The sequence below is a fragment of the Pecten maximus genome, chromosome 14 (genome assembly GCF_902652985.1).
Source record: "Pecten maximus chromosome 14, xPecMax1.1, whole genome shotgun sequence".
In the NCBI taxonomy this organism is placed as follows: domain Eukaryota; kingdom Metazoa; phylum Mollusca; class Bivalvia; order Pectinida; family Pectinidae; genus Pecten; species Pecten maximus.
Window position 1 is genome coordinate 13,456,198 of NC_047028.1, and position 19,551 is coordinate 13,475,748.

At 34.2% G+C, this 19,551-nt stretch overlaps 1 protein-coding gene across 2 annotated transcripts; it reads right to left on the reverse strand.

Moving 5' to 3' along the window:
* Positions 1–935: 935 nt before the first annotated feature.
* LOC117342782 lies at positions 936–8,778 on the reverse strand. 2 transcript variants are annotated; one of them, XM_033905040.1, is made up of 5 exons: positions 8,671–8,778; positions 4,826–5,779; positions 4,246–4,611; positions 2,894–2,942; positions 936–1,873 (listed from the first exon to the last, which is right to left on the reverse strand). In XM_033905040.1, exons 1-5 carry the CDS (start codon positions 8,684–8,686, stop codon positions 1,288–1,290), a joined length of 1,971 nt encoding a protein of 656 aa, XP_033760931.1. In that variant the 5' UTR covers positions 8,687–8,778; the 3' UTR covers positions 936–1,287. The 2 variants fall into 2 exon arrangements, with proteins under 2 accessions (XP_033760931.1, XP_033760932.1); XM_033905041.1 differs by having other exon boundaries at positions 8,649–8,774.
* Between the last annotated feature and the right edge of the window lie 10,773 nt (positions 8,779–19,551).

Below are 19,551 nucleotides of genomic sequence, written 5' to 3' on the forward strand. Positions count from 1 at the left end.
GAATATATCTCTATCCCAAAATCTGTTTTGACATATGTTGTACATTAAGTTTTTCTGCAATCTTGCCTTGATCGGGAGACACTATTTTTTTTACTGTTGGCACAACTAAATTTCCTGTGTAAACACACTTTTGGAAATTCCAGAAATCTAAAATCCAGAACCAATCTATTCATTTTAGTTTTAACAAATGTAAAGCTTGTATGTTCTACTTCATAATATATATATGGATTATAATGTACATTTATTTTTCCATTTTTTTGTGCATATCATAATACCAGAGTTATTTGCTTAACAAAAATATCACCCATGGCCAGGCAGTCTCTGCTATAGCTACCTAAGCTACTACATGTAGCTTAATATGACTTAATGCTTTTCAATTTTTAATTCTTCATAAACTAGAAATATGGTCAAGCAACATGAATGCTCCCATTTCCCATTTCATTTTGACCCCCACAAATGACATAAAAAACTTTAATCTACAGTGCAGCAGTGGACAGACTGACTGATGGCCTAACAGAGTGACAGATGGAATTGGGTTAAAACAGTACTGTATACCCCTGACCAAGTCATGTGGAGCACAAAAATTTTAAGAGCAGTTTTAAAAATCTGACCCTGTAATACCAAATATGATCCTATGACATTTCATTTTATATTACTTGTATAATGTAAACATAAAGCTTTTTCAGAATTGAAAGATCATTATTATTATCAGTTTGACTCCAGAGAATGTCTTGCCAAATGTAATCACAACAATTTTGCAAGTTTAGTTTAATTCAAGGAAGGATGCCATCCAACTATTAAACTTTGATCTGCCAGAAAAAAAAAGTTGTTTAAAGAAAAAGGTGACAAAAGTCATTATATGACATTGTAGAGTAAGTTCACCTGGCCCTTAATGGCAGGTGAGCTACAAAAAAAATTTGACAAACACTTAAACATCTTTTTTAATATAGATTTATTTTATCATTATATATTTATTTCCTAATAATCACTTAAAATACATTTAATAATTGATACTCACAAACGTATGTAGTGTCATTTTTATATATGATAGTCACTATAACAAAACATACAATAAAGTTATCAAAATCCATAGGCAATGAACCACATAGTTTTACAGCAAATGTCGATGAACTATAGCGATTATATTGTCACTATTTTTGACACTGATATGAAATTCACAGACAACACATGGACATTATTTGTTTCCTTTAATCATTCTTTGAGATTAAAGTTTGAAATAGATTAATGGACATTTTATAGTGCTTTCACAAAAGATTATTGGAAATGTTATTGTTTTTTGACGATAGATTTCCATACACCTCCAACATGTTTCTTAGACATGTACACAGATTGGTTTTCTTTAGATTTACACAGTTCAGGCACTTGTGCCAAGTCCTTCAGATCTAAAAATGCCAAACTGGACATTGTGTTGGAGTCTGATGACTGTCCTACACTTTCTGTAACAGTAGACATTGCTTGCTCTTCATGAGCTTGTAGTATACTGATTTCACGTCCTATACATCGTTTCATATGTTCAGACATTCTTGGATCTATCTTTTTCTCTGACACATCAAATATTTCAAAGCTAGTTTTATTTGTATTCTTTTTTTCTTTCGTTTTTGATACAATAACATCCTTTTTCTTTTTTCCCTTTGTATTGGATGAATCACAACCTTTTTTCCTTTTTACTTTTGTTTTTGATACATAAACATGCTTCACATCTTTTTTTGACTTAAAACTTTTGTTTGCATTTTTGTCATGACTGAATTTTTCTTTGGTCTTGTTTCTTTTGACTGATTCTTTCACCGGCTTCTTGTTGTTTTGTGGGCAGGTGTTCTTATCTTTACTTGTACCACTGGATCGCCTTTTACACCTGGAAACAGTGAAAGTACACATTATATTTACACATATTATCTACATCTACACACATTATCTACATCTACACACATTATCTACATTTACACACATTATCTACATTTACACACATTATCTACATTTAAGTCTTTACAAGAAAAGTTGAAATCTTTCTTAGCATTCTACAGGCAAAATTGTGAATATATAATATATAATTAATTATATATATATAAGTATCTTGACATTTTATATATCAACAAGGTATCTTGTAAATAAATCGATAACATATATGGACTTTACAGCTTTCTGACAATAGAAATAGCCTTAACCTTTGCCACAAAATTGGTATGTAGAGGATTTTATATAATTTAGCTAATTATATTCAATATCAAACTGATTCTAATGGGTAATGATAATTGGCTTATCAAAGCTATCTCTTAGTATTATTTAGTGAAGTACAATCTCCAATGATGCATTTGTTACACATCTACTTTCTCTTTAAGTGTTAATTGTCCAAGGACACAATCACGACATCACAGACTGGCCCGTTTCTCAGTTTCCTTAGAAGCTATGTTCCAGACTTGAGAGCTGATATAATTAGTCTCAAATTGGTATCAAACATAAAATTATCAACATTAATTTCGAAAACAAGAAAATGTCTATAAGAAATCCCCTGATGTGAATTAGCATTCAAGTTTGACATTATCTTTATTTTCGTCTGTCATGTCACATTATGTTATGAATCAATGACATGACTCTTGAGAACCTCTGAGCATATTTGGTTCATTTAGACCATTACTTATCCTATCAAGTTTTACACATCATCATGTTCTGGTGTCCATTGGTCAAAGTCAAACCCTTCTGGTATGACCAATCCCCCCCCCCCCCCCCCCCCCCGGCCAAATCAATGTCATACCAAGATCCCCTTGACAGATTTGTTCATATTTACACCATATAGTATCATAACAACAATTTCTTTGCATTGGACTGGGGGCATTGTTATCTCCCAAGACATTTTCTTGTCTAAAAATAAACTTACCTATTTTGATCAAGACTGAGTGACCTCTTCCTTTTCTGGTTAAAATGACCTGTGATACAAAAATGTGTACAATGTCATATCCTCAAACAAAAATAATTACATTCATATTTCAATTTATAAAAATCTTTACATAACCTAACAGGCATGACAAATTTAGCTGTACTATGTATAAATGTAGTTTCGTTGTGCCATGTTATGAAAAGAGATCAGAGATATTTTACAGGGGTACTAATAAGGTTAATGGAGCAGGCATTGTAAGTAATGTGGATTAAATTTCCTCCCAAGATTATCAATTGTTGCTCCCGGACCATTTCATAAAACAATTTCTACCACAATACCCCGTGTTATTCAACTCTCAGACCATCAGTTAATCATTACAGCTGTTGATTAACAATCTGTTTATACCACACGTGGTATAAACTCTGTATGCATTTCGATTGGCTAACACGGTGAACTTTGACCCAAGCTGCAATTGTTATTGACGTCATCAATAATCTAATGACGTCACATCACCGGGTCTCGGACGTCACCGGTACACTTTATTTGCATACGCGAAATTATACTTGGCCACGTTTCCCTTTGATTCAAGCCGATATTATTGTGGTAGAAACAGGTCACACGACTTGTGATTGTTGGATATGGAATTTATTTCACACTCGTAAGTTATTTTTTAAAAGTTGCAAAAAACACTCGCTAAAGCTCGTGTCTTTTGTAACTTTTAAAAAATAACTTACTCGTGTGAAATAAATTCCATATCCAACAACCACTCGTTGTGTAACCTCTATATATATATGATCAATCATAAAGGCAGAGTATGAGGACTCGAGAGTTTTTTTATTTTATTGTTCTGCTAAATTTGATAAACAATCTTATACCATATCTTGTCACAAAGATACAAAGATTAAACCACATGGGTGTTTTTTACATTATGATAGACTGATAGTATTCTAGAAACCTGAAGAAAAGTGGGAGGGGGATGAGCTTTGATTGAATTTAAGTTCAATCTGATTGAAGGTTTAAATGAACAAAAACTTCAGTGACTTACCTTGGTTTAAAATACTTAAATATCAATAGTAGGGTCTAATATTTTTTCTATTAATACTACCATAGCTGTAAATATCAAGTCAATATATAGCAGATTCTTACCATATTACAAAACCTTGACCAAAGTATACATAAAGGTCATCAAAACAGAGGATAAAATGATGCAAACCGTCTTCAAACAATCTGTACATATATAGTAATACTGTTTTTTAAAAGTAGAGGATTCATTACAACACATGGTAGATATAGGTGAACGATGCAAGATTTGTTTTGTCCCATATCTAGATCTGACATCTGTATGTACTTACCAGGTTTGATGATGATTCCAGATTTACAACTCTCTCCACTGTCACTGTCTTCTCCCTCGTCCTGATTCTGGGAGGAGTTAGCTCCCTTTGCCTCACTTTGGGCGGCATCACAGAGGGCCTTGTTATGCAGTTTCAGACTTCCATTTGTCAGTGGGACAACTTCAGATGAATTAGACACTGAAGTCATAGAATTCAATGGCTCAGCCTTTTTTAACGATGAGAGGTTATGGGAAATTTGATTGACAGGGTCTTCCAAAACAGTCAATGCCGTAATCAGTGGACCTGGTGTTGTGGTCGTCTTCATTTCAGTGTCATTAGGATCTGTTATTGGAATTCCCAACTCGTCTCTCTCATGGCTCTGTAAACCTTTATGAATATATAGATACATCACTTTTAATCTAAAAAAATCGGTATACACAATTTAGGAAATACATGTATATATGTAATAAATAACACACCATGTACATTAATTTTGTAAGTACAAAAGGCAGGTTATATATATAAAGTCAAGAGATCATTAAAAAAAAGTTTGTTTACCTATTGTTTTATAAACTACCATTTCATTGTGAAATAAACTCACCAGTACATTCCACAGAGGTATCTTTAGTGTGTTTCCTAGCAGCAGGTCCTGATTCAGGACTATGTGAACATACTACAGGTTTCTTCTGATCGTGTGGCTCCGGTAAAGGTACCTGGATATTGGTCTGTTGTGGTAAGACTGAATGGCTAAACCAGGCCAAGTCCTTGTCATCTGGTCTTAATGCTTTATACTCACTTCCTCGAAATTCACATCTGCCATTCCTGTGACAATCAGTTTTCTTGACATTCGGATGTTCTGACCTTTGACACCAAGGATCAGGATAACGTTTAAGTATATGACTGAAAGTCGGTTCACTGAATCTACTGTTACTATACCACAGATTTTGCTGGCTGTAAGTACCTTTTTGTCTATAAGAACTATCATTTGATTCTATATTTGGTATGATGCCTCGTTCTGTACTCTCTGGGTAAAAGTCTACAGTCTCTTTTCTATACTGTCTACTCAGATGGCTGTGACCTGTCCCTGCTATCTCTGGTGCACACACTAAAGCAGTACTGTTTTGGGAATGTCCCTGTTCAGATAGAATATTGTTTACCTGAAATCTGGAAAGTTGTTGTTGTTTTTGGCACATTCCTTTACCTGTATTTTGATAAGACAAGTTTTCTTGATTAGAGACTTTCACGTCCTTGCCAGATCTACATACTTGGCCATGGAGGTTTGAAGTCGGACCTAGAATTTTCATATCTTGATGAGTGGTCCCACCATTTTGTATAGTTCTTGCACACTTTGGTAAATCACACTTCAGTGTAGAGTTACAGACTTGCCTTTTGTCATTGCTGTGACCTTGAACGTGACCTCTGTGATACAGACCTTGACCAGATGTGGGTGCAGAGGATGACTGTTGTTGTAAACAATGATCCAATGCTTTTTTGTATAGTTTGTTGACATACCAGTCAAGTATGTCAGCATTAGGAGGAGGCTTCTCCATGATTCCTGTAAGAAAAGAAATGACACTTTACGATAGATACGCATGCATATTGATACTAAATTCAAATCACTGTTGAAGATGTACTTATTGTTAAGTTAATATACTAAATTAATGAAATGATGAGTCTCTAGAATATGATTCCAAGTTAGATCATTAAAATGTAAAGTTATAAGTCATACATGACATGAGCTTAACAGGTAAATCTTCATGTCAGGTATAACAGCCTATCAGGTGAATATGCAACTCGCTGCAGGTCAGGTAAAAATTGTTCAGTTTTTGTCTGCGGAAAGTTACAGAAACATTAAATTGATTAATCATTTTCTTATTGATCTTCTCTGGGATACCCATATTGAACTTTGATAATTTGATTTAAAATACCCAAAGGAATTTGGAAAAATCTTCATGTTTCATTTGTCAAATAGTTAGCAAGGACCATTTGATTAAGGATTTTTCCTGGCAAAGAATGGGAGAAATCTCTTAAGTTGTCACTGAGGATCTAGATGGGGACGTCAAATGTCATCATTAGGTGAATGATATGTATCATGCATGGAGTGCAAGATTGTTAATATCTAAAAACAGTTAATGTGTACCTCTTGAGCATAAATTTTTTTTTTCTTTATACAGTTAATTAAATTAAACTTTATGAAGATAATTATAGAATATTCTTGGTAACTTGAAGAATACAATAATAGTATTACTATATATACAGCTATCATATACTCAGGGTTTTCAATAAAAATATTTGTAAAAGGCTACAAATGAATAGTAACAGGTAGACATGTATCTGAGGATTACGGTAATACGTTTTTAGACATTTTTAAAAAAGTGAATTAAGACATTTGAACCGGCCAAATCACCATTCTAACCGGTCAATTTGGCCGCCGACCGGTTCTAAATGAAAACACTGTATACTATGATACTGTGTAACAGGAAAGTAAGTTGTGTGCCTCCACTATATTAAGGATTAAAAGCTTGACCCTCAGCTTACTGGTCAGCTGCTCTACCAGCTGATTGAAAGGGAAATTCCTGTAGCATGAAGCTAAATGGCTACTGTACATGTATGTGTATCACTATACTGTATAATGTATATATACAGTAATAGGAAGGAGTAATGAAAAATACCCTGCCCGCACTGGGGCTCGAACTAGCAACCTCTCGCTCTCAAGGCAAACATCCTACCACTAGGCTAAAGGGAAATTCCCACTAGTCTGAGCTAGCAACGTGACCTTATACTCTCTACTTTTACACTACGTACTCCCTCCTTCACAAAGTCTCCGCCTGCCAAAGACAACCACAACTTAAGTCCTTTAGCTCCTAGCCTCTCAATCTCCAATAGCTTTCACCTGGAGTGGACAACGGCACCAAATTAAATCTGTACCGGGGTCCGGGAAGCTAAAGAAGTAATGAAGAATACCCTGCCTGCGCTGAGGCTCGAACTAGAGACCTCTTGCTCTCAACATCCTACCACTAGGCTAAAGAGAAATTCCCACTAGTCTGAGCTAGTAAGGTGAACTTATACTCTCTACTTTAATTCTACAATACACTATTTACAATTAAAACCTGCCACACTACGATTCCTCCTTTTCAAATGTGTTTGCCAGGATCTATGTCTCCATTATAGTCTCTCAGTCTCCTATAGCTTGCTCTTGGAGTTGTCAATGGCACCATTCATAACAGGAAAATGATCTAGTGCCTGCACTGGGGATCGAAACCCCAACCCTCATAATCAGGAGCTAGCCGAGACTGTACTACTATTTACACTACTTACAATCAAAACCTGCCACACTTCTCCTTCCCCTACAATTATGAAGTTAATAAAAGAACAAAAGTCAATGGGACTCAGACTTGGTACAGTCTAGATCTGGATAAAATACATTAAGGTCTGGACTCAAGGTACTCCAATAATATTAGAGGAATTAACACGACGGGAAACTTTTGACAGACTGATCATGTAACCAAATTTATCCTGCAACTGCCACCTCATTGTCGGATTACACCCACCATATATATATATATCTTTGCTGTACACGGCACTGACTGAAAACAGTTGTATTTTGGAATCTTAGCACGTGCGTCAATTCGACTGACCTACTTCAAAGTGAAACAACATTTAAAAGGCGAACATATTCTGTCATTTTGGACACTGGTTCACTTCAAAATGATTATTTTTGATGATTGTTTTTATGACTGTTTCAGGATAAATAGAATACATGGTCAGTGTCTTAAAATATAAGCTATATTGTTGGCTCGGGACTCGCCACTTTTGTCTTTAATTTTCTTTACCCTCGCCAAAATACAGCTTTATATTATAAGGCACTGACTATGTCTCTACTGTATATATCCACCAATGCAATGTAATCCATGGAACCTTTTAACAACGTTACAAGACCCTCATATATATACAGTAGCCAAGGAATGGAAATTAAATTTAAAAGCAAATGATAAATATATATATTCCCTTGATTTCGGCACAGACTCATATCTAAAAGTTATAGGTTCGTGTTTAAAAAGTCTGTACTTCTGACATATTACATAGCAGTATTAACATCGCGTAACATATATATTGGCAAGAGTTGTTTCCCTTTTACTGATGAATATCATGGGTGAAACAAATCGGAAACAAACACGAAAAAAATATGAAAGAACCGAAAACCAGCCCATGTAGTTACAGGTCTAATATCTCTAGTCATATATATAATGCAACTATTTGGGCTTAGTAATGATTTAAAACTGCCCAACGAATTTACTGTCTGCAGTCAGATTTTGACAACGGACGTAAAACGGTAAATCAGTTATTCGGCAGTTCTGTTCGACCCACACTTACAAAACCAGATGTTTGTCATACACATAAATGCCATCAAACTAAATGCTTACACGTTCAATCGTGCCATATTACCATTCAATGTTATCATGTAACAGACATATCACATTTCGTTTGTCTCGTTTGTTTACAGTTTGCACATCTTTTTTGAAGAATCCGCCATTTTCTCGGAAGTCGAGACTAAACTTTAAGAGGGGGCACGGTGATTATTTCCGGAATAGGACCAATGTCTTCAAGTGCGGATCGATCCAGATTATCTTTTTTTTTAAACTTCAAAATATGTACAATCTTGTTAAATAAGTTTCTTCATTATGAATGACAATTAAATGTAAAAACTGCCATATTAATACTGTACTGGTACTGTCACCTATTAGGAAATTGATGTCAATAGTATATTAAAGCTGCATTACGTATACCAGAGACATATATACAGATATATGTCTCTGCGTATACGTTCCTCTAGCCCGAGTTTTCTCTGGCCCTGTCAACATGTCTGGTGTAGGGGCCTTTCATTATAGGCTCCAGGGGTGTAGGGGTATAAAGGTATAATCAGTATTTTAATCAGATTGTGTTAAGATTGTAATATTTTTGTATTCACAGTATCAACAGTAGCAAGAAAATTACATAATATGATAATATGAATGAATTTGCCTAAAGATTATTCAAAAGTTGAGACTATTTAAATCAAAATGTAAAATATAAACAAGTTCACACCATTCCATCGTGTATAGGCCCCTACATTTTAAGGGTAGCACTGGAGATACACTAAATATTTATTTATATATTTTATCTATAACTTAAAAGGGAAAACATTAGTTAGACAGTCAGGAAATCGATCATATACACCCACACAGGTGTCCAGATAACTGTAAAGGTACCAGGTATTTTTTGTAGTTCATACCTGTATCAGGAGACTGAAGGTATAGAGTGAGTGTCTTATCTGACCACAGTATACAGACAGGCATACTGAAATATTTTTTATTTCATCTGATATCTACTGTATACCCTGTAAATAATATTACACAATACCTGTACATCACGTAAGTATTATATTGTTTTTGCTAGTCTTATACAGTAAATGGGTCAATTGAACTTCAAAATCATTTCAACTATAAGTACTTCCAGGGTATAATCAATACATGTACTTATTACCCAATTTATATTATTTATGATTAAATGCTTTGCTTTTACAATCCTTATAATCGAGTTTTCTTGAGGAGAATATGAAATACCAAGGAGGATACAAATATGATTCAATTTCAATTTCAATTTATGTATTTCATTCATGGGCACTTCATATTGTGCGCGACAACAGGTCAATATGAAATACAATAACACAATTATATGATTGACAGTAAAGCACACACCTTCATCTTCTACACTCCTCATACAACGATAGCCATCATAAAAGTGTAACAGGAGAGGAAACATGCAACGACCAGACCTCCGACCTCTAGACGGACGCTCTGACCATTTGAACCATTTGGCCATCGATGCAGGCCAGAGACGTGTCCGGGGAAGACTAGGAAATATCAGGACGGGTGGGGGATACAAATATGATAGCCTTCATAAAAGTATCTTATGAGATACACACATCCTTTTATATACATGTACACATCTACTTGTGTTTAGTTTATAAAAAAATATATCTTGGAAGAACAAATGAAAAAAAAACATCCTCCCTCATTCATATATAATATATATATTATATATATGCTTGTATTGTCCACTAGGGTGTACGTATGTATTTATACATTATCCAATCATGTGTATGTTTGTTTTAAGAATATGAAGTGAATACTTGACACCCTTGTTGAAGTCCGATACTTCCGCGTGTCACACGTATACATTAACTAGCTTTGTCATGGTAAGTGGTTAGTTATTGTAGATGCTTTGTAACGATTTGTTATCATTGCTATATAAAATTTAGATTATTTCAAACACTGTACCATTCGAATTCTAACAGTGTTAAACTGACAAACACAAATAATAAAAACTTTTTTTCTTCAAAATACCCCGATGATGGCTAGATCTAGTTTACAATGTGAAAAAAATGCCGTCTACAGTGTATATATTGGTAACATTTTAGATGACAAATGTTGAGTAATAAGAAATCTGGAATAGTATCGACATTTCTGCCAATAACATTGTCAACAATTTGATCGTATCGGGACGTACATCAAGATATTTCCTTGTATGAATGTTCTTTGATATGCTTAACGATTCGATCGGGTCATCATTCTTTGACGAGGCATGATCTGGATTTGTAGACATGGCGGATGTTAGATATTAAAGCAGAAGTCGCTTATGCCTCCGGAACACCAGGTCTAAGACTTTTAAATAGTCCGTGTTTTTCATATCTTACCTTTGCGGCGTTGATTTTGGTTTGAATTAGTTTTATTTACGTTTCGATATTCTGTTGTTTGTTGATTATAACATATTTACGTAGTTGTCTTTTTCATGCTCTAATGAAATAATAAATGCTACCTGTCATATATTTGCATTAATATAAGGTACAAGTCTTATTTTACACACAGTGTACATCATACAGCGTATCATGAATTCCCTCAAAGATCTGTATAACAGACATGGTGTTCCAACTAAGAGAACTACATGGTTGTCCCATAACTTACCAGGAGGACTTTATCTGCAATGGTTACAGACGTATCTGCTAGTTACGACCATGGACAGGTTTCATGGTCGATATCAGGGTCTCATTGGAAAGTACACAGTGTATTTACGATAATATCACAAGTCGGGCTTGTCAAATGTTTTTTATATACCGGTTCCGTTGTCACCTCCCTAGTTCTAATTTTGAGAATGTGACTTAACCCAGATCTGATCTAGATTCACATGGTGAATAGAAGACGCTTACCCTCTCGGAACACCTGATTATCCCCCTACTAGTATCTATTTTTGTTGTGTATTACTCTCGGTTTGTCGATTTTAAGTTAGAATTACTGTTTTGTTTAAATGCCAATATTCTCTATTGTTTACTGGAGTCTGAAGTTTAAAATTCAGGTTCCCTATGCTGTTTTACCTGTTGCTTTAGCATCATACGAGAAGTATTTTGTTTCCTATTTTTGCTTTTGACCTTATCATTGTGTGGTAATGCTGTGATAAAATGTCTACGATGGATGTGCTTATAACTATAGTCTCTTGATAAACTAAGAGGACGTTGACTCCATGATTTATTGAAGTGTATACCACTGTGTATATCATATGTACACATTATTACCTACAAATCATGATGTGTTTATTTTTTAAGATATACGCAACATGAAACGATACAATCCCACTGACTGTTGTTACCAAGCTACCGAACTCGTTACTATGGCGATAACACTCAATTAAAATGAAGAGTTTTATCTGAAAATGGCCGACCTCGATATCTGACCTCGCCTGCTTCATTAGTACACGCACGTGCCTGCTGGGTTGCTTCGGGTCGGAATTCAACAGGCGTCTATCTACTAAAGATAGATATGAAAACACAAGCGGAAGTGAACTGTTGGCCATAAAGGTGGGTTTGTTTACAGAAACGACCGGTACAGCCTCGCATTTGTTGTAATTTGGCTTGAATTGCTACCGGTCCCTTCGTTTGTAGATCTCTACGAGATCCAAATTGTAAGTCTCGTTTTTGTTTGTAATTTGAATATTCTAGAAAGAGGAGTCAGACTATAATTTGGCTGATAAGCCGATTCTGAGAACATATTATTTCTTGTTCATGAAGACAGTAATAAAACAATTAAATGATGGAGATAGAAAAAAAAAAACCAAAAAAAACAACGCAACAATTCGTCTCAAGTGCATGAGAAACAAAGGCAACGAACCTTCTCCAGAATAGTCAAACAAAGAAGTGTATACATATGTCAAACAAAAGACAAGTCAAGTTACTTCTTTTCATTCTGCAGATTCTGCATACACAAAAAATTGAAAACAAAAACAAAACAAAAAAAACTATTTTTAATATCGATGTAAGCTTTTATAGAAAACATCCCGAATAGAGACTATTTGGATAGACTTGGATAAGCTCCCTCTAACAAGTCCACATCCGCAGTAGAGTGCAGGCGGGTAAACTTTAACAATTTCCGCTTCCGTTAATGGGTTTCAGTGCTCATTGATGTCCCCAGAACGTAAAAGCTCCATCGAACCATTTTAGATTTATTGCACGCTTTTTTTTTCTTTAATTGGAATAATGTTTGTCATTCAATACGATATCTAAATGAGTGATATCTGAAACAACAGACGATACATTATCATAAACAACAGACAATACATTATCATAAACAACAGACAATACATTATCATAAACAACAGACAATACATTATCATAAACAACAGACAATACATTATCATACACAACAGACAATACATTATCATACACAACAGACAATACATTATCATAAACAACAGACAATACATTATCATCAACAACAGACGATACATTATCATAAACAACAGACGATACATTATCATAAATAACAGACGATACATTATCATACACAACAGACAATACATTATCATCAACAACAGATGATACATTATCATACACAACAGACGATACATTATCATAAACAACAGACGATACATTATCATACACAACAGACGATACATTATCATAAACAACAGACAATACATCATCATACACGACAGACAATACATTATCATAAACAACAGACAATACATTATCATAAACAACAGACAATACATTATCATCAACAACAGACGATACATTATCATACACAACAGACAATACATTATCATAAACAACAGACGATACATTATCATCAGCAACAGACGATACATTATCATCAACAGATGATACATTATCATACACAACAGACAATACATTATCATAAACAACAGACTATACATTATCATAAACAACAGACAATACATTATCATACACAACAGACAATACATTATCATACACAACAGACAATACAATATCATAAACAACAGACAATACATTATCATAAACAACAGACAATACATTATCATAAACAATAGACAATACATTATCATAAACATACAATACATTATCATAAACATGCAATAAAATATCATAAACAATATGCAATACACTATCATAAACAACACAATACATTATCATAAACAGCATGCAATACATTATCATAAATAACAGACGATACATTATCATAAACAACACAATACATTATCATAAACAACAGACGATACATTATCATAAACAACAGACAATACATTATCATACACAACAGACAATACATTATCATAAACAACAGACAATACATTATCATAAACAACAGACAATACATTATCATACACAACAGACAATACATTATCATACACAACAGACAATACATTATCATACACAACAGACGATACATTATCATACACAACAGACAATACATTATCATACACAACAGACGATACATTATCATAAACAACAGACAATACATTATCATAAACAACAGACGATACATTATCATACACAACAGACAATACATTATCATAAACAACAGACAATACATTATCATAAACAACAGACAATACATTATCATACACAACAGACAATACATTATCATACACAACAGACGATACATTATCATAAACAACAGACAATACATTATCATACACAACAGACAATACATTATCATAAACAACAGACGATACATTATCATACATAACAGACGATACATTATCATACACAACAGACAATACATTATCATAAACAACAGACGATACATTATCATACACAACAGACAATACATTATCATAAACAACAGACAATACATTATCATACACAACAGACAATACATTATCATACACAACAGACAATACATTATCATACACAACAGACGATACATTATCATACACAACAGACAATACATTATCATACACAACAGACGATACATTATCATAAACAACAGACAATACATTATCATAAACAACAGACGATACATTATCATAAACAACAGACGATACATTATCATACACAACAGACAATACATTATCATAAACAACAGACAATACATTATCATACACAACAGACAATACATTATCATACACAACAGACAATACATTATCATACACAACAGACAATACATTATCATAAACAACAGACAATACATTATCATACACAACAGACAATACATTATCATAAACAACAGACAATACATTATCATACACAACAGACAATACATTATCATACACAACAGACAATACATTATCATACACAACAGACGATACATTATCATACACAACAGACAATACATTATCATACACAACAGACGATACATTATCATACACAACAGACGATACATTATCATACACAACAGACAATACATTATCATAAACAACAGACAATACATTATCATAAACAACAGACGATACATTATCATACACAACAGACAATACATTATCATAAACAACAGACGATGCATTATCATACACAACAGACGATACATGATCATACACAACAGACGATACATTATCATAAACAACAGACAATACATTATCATACACAACAGACAATGCATTATCATAAACAACAGACGATACATTATCATAAACAACATACGATACATTATCATACACAACAGACAATACATTATCATAAACAACAGACAATACATTATCATACACAACAGACAATACATTATCATGCACAACAGACGATACATTATCATAAACAACAGACGATACATTATCATAAACAACAGACAATACATTATCATACACAACAGACAATGCATTATCATAAACAACAGACGATACATTATCATAAACAACATACGATACATTATCATACACAACAGACAATACATTATCATAAACAACAGACAATACATTATCATACACAACAGACAATACATTATCATACACAACAGACGATACATTATCATAAACAACAGACGATACATTTGTACATTATCATACTCAACAGACAATACATTATCATTAACAACAGACAATACATTATCATAAACAACAGACGATACATTATCATACACAACAGACAATACATTATCATAAACAACAGACGATACATTATAATCAACAACAGACGATACATTATCATAAACAACAGACAATACATTATCATACACAACAGACAATACATTATCATACACAACAGACGATACATTATCATACACAACAGACGATACATTATCATAAACAACAGACAATACATTATCATACACAACAGACAATACATTATCATAAACAACAGACAATACATTATCATACACAACAGACGATACATTATCATAAACAACAAATTTACTTTTTGACGCTGAATACAAAAATCGACACTTTCGACTTGACGATTCGCGAATAGTTAACATTTTAATTAGACTTGTAATATGTTTGCTTACCAAACAAATATCATCTGACTGAGCTGGAGTATTGGTAGTTTCGCGGCAACCATTGCACCGATACCACAGTTTTTAACTTCATTCAACAAGTCATTAATAAAAACTAGGTACGTTTCGGCTGAGATCGAGAGCCCCGCCTTGTAAGATACTTTTAGTACCTCGCTTCATTTTCTCTGGCGCGGGGGTTAAGCCATGAATATTTACAGAACTGCCTGTATATCTGTGTACATGATATAATTCAAAATGTATTTCATTATCTATCGTCAAATATGTGAAATGCGAAATGTTGACTCCGCAAATATCAGGACTCTTATGCGAAGTTATGAGGTATCAATGGTCAGCTTGTTCAAATCTCTGCCAATAATGGAATCATCGATTCACCAACATGCCAACGTCTATTGCTTCTGGTGACAGCATACAAATACGCGGTGTTTTTCTTTATAGCTACTCAGAAGACGCACACTTCAACATCAACATTTTTGATGTGCTTTTATTTTCGTTGATTTCGTGGGCAATGATAACCAACAAACCTGTATGATCACCAGACAGTATATGTATGGTTTGAAAACGCCTGGAGTTTGAGCCCGGTGATGAATATAAAATGTTACTGTGTTTAATAACGGAGTGCTACATTCTTAGACATACTTAGACAGTATGGATGCCAGGTGTTCGAAACTGTGTTGACTTATGACCCTTTTCTAAGGGCGATGATTCAAACGAAAGTATTGTCCTATTGAATGTAAAGAAAGTAATCTAAGGAGAAAGACGTCTTCTTAATCATTTCATGAATACCTGAGTAAATTGATAATGTGCAAGTGTCAGACACAGAGATAATAAATAATAACATATATTTATGATCTGGAAAACTTAGGTTATCCTGCTAAAAAAAGTGTCCTTCAAAACAATATCCATTTCTTATACAGACATCTTAACGGACACATTAAGCTAACATGCACAGAAAAGTCGCGCCGAGGCGTGTTTCATGGCGAGATCTGTAAGTAGGGCTCGACCCAGACGAAACCTATCGGGAGAATGTTTACATATTGGTGATGACTCCGTACGGAGGAACTTGCGGGTTATTGCACTGTGCTATATATAGTCTATATACAAGTATCTCGCACATATATATGTCCAAAGCGACATACTTGTACTTCAATGAAATGCTACAACACTACGGAGTGACATTTTATATAACGAAAATGTTCTCTCTACGTATTAGATGTTAAATACGTGAGGATCTGATTCGAAATGTTCTGATAATCATAGGTATATTTTGACCAGTTACTCACCAGCTGACTGTAAAAAGGATAACTTTGCTAAAATATCTCCAGTTATATGTTGCGGATCACATCCTCGCTTGATAATTATATATCGTTATACAAATACAGCCAGAATATGTTGATGTGAATAAAATGAATGTTTGTTCCTTAATAAGATTATTTTCGACATCATGATCTCATGGGAACATATTATATTTCCTTATGCGATATGAAGTCAGACCTGTTTGATGCTCGTTGATATGCCTGGTTGTCCACTGTCACCACTTTAGGTCTCCTTTTGAGGTGATATGACTAATAGTTTGACACTGAGTTGTCGTCGATGAACCAGAATATACTTACTCTTTGAATTTATCAACGGTCTCCATGTAAATCTATTTTTTGTTCGTTATTTTGTCCTTATATTATCATAGACTGTGGTATGGTTATCAACATCTCCTCCATCAACAGGCATACACACATACATATTCTAGGCAGTGATATGAGAATCAGCATCTCTTTAATCAACAGTGTGATCATCAGCATCTCTTTAATCAACAGTGTGATCATCAGCATCTCTTTAATCAACAGTGTGATCATCAGCATCTCCTCCATCAACCTAATTACACACATACATATCCTAGACTGTGCTGTGATGATCAGTATCTCTAGTAACCTATATATATGTGTGTGTATATTAAGCGTAATGGACATGTACTTTAGTAATTGTGTATTATGTCATACTATATCTCATTGTATTGTTTTGTAATGTTTCTCTGATGTGTTGAAAAACACAAGGAAATAAAGAATCTGAATCTGAATCTGAATCAACAGCGTGATGATCAGCATCTCTTTAATCAACAGACATACACACATACATATCCTAGACTGTGCTGTGATTATCAGCATCTCTTCCATCAACATAATTACACACATACTATCCTAGGCAGTGATGTGATGATCAGCATCTCTTCCATCAACATAATTACACACATACATATCCTAGGCAGTGATTTGATGACCAGCATCTCTTTAATCAACAGACATACACACATACATATTCTAGGCAGTGATATGATGATCAGCATCTCTTCCATCAACATAATTACAGACATAATATCCTAGGCAGTGATGTGATGATCATAATCTCTTCCATCAACATAATTACACACATACATATCCTAGGCAGTGATATGATGACCAGCATCATACATATCCTAGGCAGTGATGTGATGACCAGCATCTCCTACATCAATATACATACACACATACATATCCTAGGCAGTGATTTGATGATCAGCATCTCTTCCATCAACATAATTACAAACATAATATCCTAGGCAGTGATATGATGATCAGCATCTCTTCCATCAACATAATTACACACATACATATCCTAGACTGTGCTGTGATGATCAGCATCTCTTCCATCAACAAAATTACACACATACATATCCTAGGCAGTGATATGATGATCAACATCTCCTCTATCAGCAGACATACCCACATACATATCCTAGACATTGATATGATGACCAGCATCATACATATCCTAGGCAGTGATATGATGATCAGCATCTTTTTAATCAACATAATTACACACATACATATCCTAGGCAGTGATATGATGACCAGCATCTCCTCCATCAACATACATACACACATACATATCCTAGGCAGTGATATGATGATCAGCATCTTTTTAATCAACATAATTACACACATACATATCCTAGGTAGTGATATGATGATCAGCATCTCCTCTATCAGCAGAAATACCAACATACATATCCTAGGCAGTGATATGATTATCAGCATCTCTTTAATCAACAGCCATACGCACATACATATCAAGACAGTGATATGATGACCAGCATCTCCTCCATCAATATACATACACACACACATATCCTAGGCAGTGATATGATGATCAGCATCTCTTCTACAACATAATTACACACATACATATCTTAGGCAGTGATATGATGACCAGCATCTCCTCCATCAACATAATTACATACATATCCTAGGCAGTGATATGATGATCAGCATCTCCTCTATCAGCAGACATACCCACATACATATCCTAGGCAGTGATATGATGATCAGCATCTCTTTAATCAACAGACATACACACATACATATCCTAGGCATTGATATGATGACCATCATCTCCTCCATCAATATACATACACACATACATATCCTAGGCAGTGATGTGATGACCAGCATCGCCTCCATCAATATACATACATACATACATATCCTAGGCAGTGATATGATGATCAGCATCTCTTTAATCAACAGCCATACGCACATACATATCAAGACAGTGATAT